This window comes from Quercus robur, chromosome 8, assembly GCF_932294415.1.
Source record: "Quercus robur chromosome 8, dhQueRobu3.1, whole genome shotgun sequence".
Lineage (NCBI taxonomy): Eukaryota > Viridiplantae > Streptophyta > Magnoliopsida > Fagales > Fagaceae > Quercus > Quercus robur.
In genome coordinates, this window is record NC_065541.1 from 15549167 (window position 1) to 15553934 (window position 4768).

Here is a 4768-nt window from a genome sequence, read left to right on the forward strand (position 1 = left end):
AAAAGTAGCCAAAAGAAAGGAGTATGGTCTATCCATAGATTCATATTTTGCTGCGAAAGGAGACAAAGTCTGACAATCTTGTTTTCTCCTGAAGAATAAGTAACACCCTTCCCAGCACGCGGCCTCCATGCATGTGTTTATGTCATAGAAAGCTTCATCCCTCATGCAGGCATGCATATATGGAGAAACTTCCTAGGATTATATTTAGCACCTCCAAATCACATATTTAAACCTAGTTTAAGTTACAAGGCAGTGATAATTGAAAGTTCTCTACACAATTGAATCTTTCAATTTTTTGTTTATAATTTAGTACATTTATCCAATTTATTCTAATTAGATTTTACTCCAAAAATTGTACACAGTTTTGAATACTACTTAATTTACTGTCTAAATGGGGAAAAATGTATCTAAAACCATAGCTAATACAAAATCGTTTTCAATTAGCAATTGAATCAGAAGTGATCTAACTAAATAGCCCATACTACTACTTTTATTTTATTTTTTATTTTTATAAATCAATAGTTGTAAGATGAGAGATTAAAACTCTGAATATCTCCATTGAAAACACTAGAAAATACTAGCCAATTGAGCTATAAGGCTCTTGATAATACCACCTACTTTTATTGAATCAAATAACACTTTTTTCTTCTTCTTCTTTTTTTCTAATAAACAGATATGTAAATGTGTATTATACATGATTTTTAAAAAAATAATAATAATTTACGCATGGAAAAACTTTTCTTCCATGACGGTTTGGAGAAATTTTCACCAGCCTACATGATGACTCATAAAACCATATGTACATTATTTAAACAGAGTCACAAAACTTATTAAATAAGTTATGTAACTAAAAATATAAACAAATGATCTTATCAATTGTCACATAGTAAGTTTGAAAAAATTTCTTCCAAACCAGTTTTAAGGTAAACTTTTTCTGTTGTATACCTTGTCACCTAAATTAGATTACTCCAATTCACTTATATAAATAGAAATAAGCATTGCCAAGTGTAGAACCAAAAAAAAAAAATGCTCAGAAGGGACACGTACACACACATAAAAATGCATCTACAACATAAGTGAAAACTTCAAATTTTGAGGTTATCAATTTTCTCTTCTAAACTTCTTAGCATGATAAAGTTAAATTTCTAAATTTAATATAGAAAGATTGAATTAAAATTAAACATTAACAAAGTCTTATTTCTATAATATGTTTATAATTATTTTATGAGATAATTGTTTACATTTTTTAAATATCTAAACCTTTGCTTATATTTTTTTTTTCTTAACTTTTGATTATATTTGAATACAAGGGATATAAAATTTCCTTCTTTTCTTTCATGTAAGGGAGAGGGATAGCTCGTAATTAGGTAAAAGGAAATTAATAATTTATTTTTAGGAAAAATAGACTTTTCAAAGTAAAAAGAAAAAATTACAAATTAAACTTATTTATTTTTGGAATAAGTAGACTTTTCAAAATTTTGAGTGATCATATCAATACAGCTACCACCCTCCCCCACCGTCTCCATCAAGTGCATTATGACATATAGAATTTGGGCAATGTCCATTATCTCTATTCAACTGAGACATATGCACGATTCAACACATTTAGTTGTTAGTAAAAAAGTTATACTCAAATGGTTATTCCAGTTACGTGTTTCATCATACTTAAACGTGTATAAAAAAATCATACTCTACTGACTATTCTAATTAATAAAATTATACTTTATTCACCGTACCTAACTTTATTCACCGTGGCCTTGAAGGCATTCTACATCTCGCTCAAGAAGTTCACAGAGAACAAATCCCATCATACCTTATCACTCAAAACATAGACTCGTCCTAGAACTTAGAAAAAATATGTCTACCCAAGTTTCAGGGGCTTCATCCCAAAATGGCAAATCAGAGGTTGTTCGCCGAACAGCAAATTTCCATCCAAGCATTTGGGGTGACCGTTTCATCAACAATACTCCAGATGACAAGGTAACATGATTATTTACTACCCTAGTTTATGAAGATTATGTAGTAAAATTTATAATACTTTTAGCATTTTTTGTTACAATATAATTATTTGTTCATGCAATTCATGGTGTAGGATATTCTTTTACGTAAAGTACGCGAAGTTGAAGAGCTGAAAGATGAGGTGAGAAACGAGTTCTTTGCCTCTACAGGTCATCTTTCACAACAGTTGGGCTTAATTGATGCACTCCAGCGCCTAGGCGTCGCTTACCACTTTGAGAGAGAAAACCAAGAAGCTCTAGAACGTATATACACTACTTTTAACGACAAAAATGATGTTGATGATCTCTACAAAGTTTCCCTCAGTTTTCGACTGCTACGCCAAGAAGGATTTAAGGTTTCGTGTGGTAAGACCCGAGTATGATTGATTTCTTCATGTAATAGGGAGTTAGCGACATTTTTTATTAAAAAAGTTTATGTTTTTCTAAACAGATGTCTTCAACAAGTTCAAAGACGAAGATGGTCAATTCAAGGAAAGCTTGAAAAGCAATGTTGAAGGCATGCTAGCCTTCTACGAAGCTACACATTTGAGGGTGCATGAAGAAGACATTCTTGATGAGGCCCTTGAGTTCACTACCACTCACCTTAAGTCTACAGCATCCCTTATAGGCAATCCGTTGGCAGCACAAATAACTCGTGCCCTAAAGCAGCCCTTGCACAAGGGCATACCACGACTAGAGGCTCGGCGATACATTTCTGTCTATGAACAGGATGCTTCACATAACAAAGTTTTGCTCAAGCTTTCAATATTAGATTTTAATCTAGTGCAATCATTGCACAAAAAGGAACTTAGTGATATCACAAGGTAATTAGTTCTAAAACCATGATCCAAAAAGACAAAGTACGAATATTTTTGGACATGGTGAAGGGAATACTATAGATTTTACTATAAAAACCTTGCAAAATAACGTGTTATAAATAATAATAAAAAAATTAATTCAAACTTCATTTATTAGATTGTTGAAGTGGTATATAGTAGTAATCATATTCTTGATAATAGCAATTTATTAATTTTTTGTAGTAAAATTTAAAGCAACCCTAGCATTTTGTTATATATTTTTGATTACTTACAATCAATTAATATTAATTGTCATATTCAAATTGTAGGTGGTGGAAAGATTTAGATTTTGCAACGAAGCTACCTTTTGCAAGAGATAGAGTTGTCGAGTGCTACTTTTGGATAGTCGCGGTCTACTTTGAGCCCCAATATTCACTTGCAAGAAAAATACTAACCAAAGTTATTTCCATGACATCCATTCTAGATGATATATATGATGTTTATGGCACACTTGAAGAACTCGAGCCCTTCACTGAAGCAATTGAGAGGTTTATAGATTGAATTAATTAATATATATGTTAAGACTATGATGTATAATGTCAGTCTAACTTCTGTAATTGGTACATGATATTTTCAGGTGGGATATTAGCTGCATAGATCAACTTCCAGAATACATGCAAATATGTTATCGTGCACTCTTTGATGTATTCGGAGCAATTGAAAATGAGTTGGCCAAGAAAGAAAGATCATACCGTGTTAGCTATGCAAAAGATGCTGTAAGCGCCAAGCAACTTAACTTTTCATGTTTTTTTTTTTTTTTTTTGTCTAATTTTTCATGCTACATACTTATTTCATTCATGTTGTCTAAACCTTAGATGAAACGTTTGGTTCGGGCCTACTTTGACGAAGCCAAATGGTTCCACCAAAATTACATCCCAACAATGGAGGAGTATATGCATGTTGCACTTAAAACCTCTGGTTACCCTATGCTCACAGCTATCTCTTTCCTTGGCATGGGTGACATCGTTACAAAAGAGGCATTTGATTGGATCTTCAGCAACCCCAAGATTATTACAGCTTCATCTATAATTGGTAGACTCATGGATGACATGAAGTCACATAAGGCATTCAATCAAAAAATCTTATCAAGTTTCACAAGCTAGTGTGGGAGGTCTATTTCATATGTGTTGCCAACTTTCTACTTACCCTTTTGAAAAACTTTGTTTGTAGTTTGAGCAAGAGAGAGGGCATGCTGCCTCAGCAGTCGAATGTTACATGAAGCAACATGGTGTCTCAGAGCAAGTAGTCCATGATGAACTCAACAGGCAAGTTGCTAATGCATGGAAGGACATTAATGAGGAGTGTATAAGACCTACTGTTGTTCCCATGCCTCTACTTATGCGTGTTCTTAATCTTGCACGAGTAATAGATGTCATTTACAAGGAAGGGGATGGCTACACTCACGTTGGAAAAGAGATGAAAGATAATGTTGCATTAGTGCTTATAGACCCAATACCAATATAAATGGGGTGACAAAATAAGTATCTTCATAAAGAATAAAAGACTTGAATAGGATCCAAGTCTATTGATATTCTAATATATATAGGGCCCATTTATATTGAAGATAAAAGGAAAATCTTTGCTTTTTTTTTTTCCCCTGATAAACTACTAGTTTCTTATTTAATAATGTAGCACTATATTTATAATGATGATGGGATTCACTGTTGGTACATTTTTGTGGGAGATTATAATTATTGTGCCATTCTAGTGGGGTTGGGTACGTAAAGTTTATCTTAAAACTTATCAAGTTGTTATCTTTTGCTTCCCTACACTACCATTTATTATAACCTGTAAGGAAACGAGGGTAATTGAGAGGTTAAGGAAGCTCTTTGTAAACACAATTGAGAGGTTATTCTTTATGAATAACCAACTTGTTGCGTTTTCATTACAAAAATAATTATTTTTTTCTTCTTA

The 4768-nt window shown here is 32.6% G+C and overlaps 1 protein-coding gene across 1 annotated transcript; it reads left to right on the forward strand.

The window, feature by feature from the left end:
• The first annotated feature begins 1785 nt into the window (after positions 1-1785).
• LOC126694772 (sesquiterpene synthase 2-like) lies at positions 1786-4552 on the forward strand. Its single transcript, XM_050391268.1, has 7 exons — positions 1786-1980; positions 2093-2363; positions 2449-2821; positions 3124-3342; positions 3432-3570; positions 3670-3918; positions 4025-4552. Exons 1-7 carry the CDS (start codon positions 1858-1860, stop codon positions 4316-4318), a joined length of 1668 nt encoding a protein of 555 aa, XP_050247225.1. The 5' UTR covers positions 1786-1857; the 3' UTR covers positions 4319-4552.
• Positions 4553-4768: the final 216 nt, after the last annotated feature.

Bases quoted from the DNA above. Each gene is read 5' to 3' on its own strand.
- LOC126694772 (XM_050391268.1), top strand. From the start codon at position 1,858: ATGTCTACCCAAGTTTCAGGGGCTTCATCCCAAAATGGCAAATCAGAG. The intron at 1,981-2,092 runs GTAACATGATTA...TTCATGGTGTAG, and splicing joins ACAATACTCCAGATGACAAG to GATATTCTTTTACGTAAAGT. The intron at 3,571-3,669 runs GTAAGCGCCAAG...TCTAAACCTTAG, and splicing joins TTAGCTATGCAAAAGATGCT to ATGAAACGTTTGGTTCGGGC.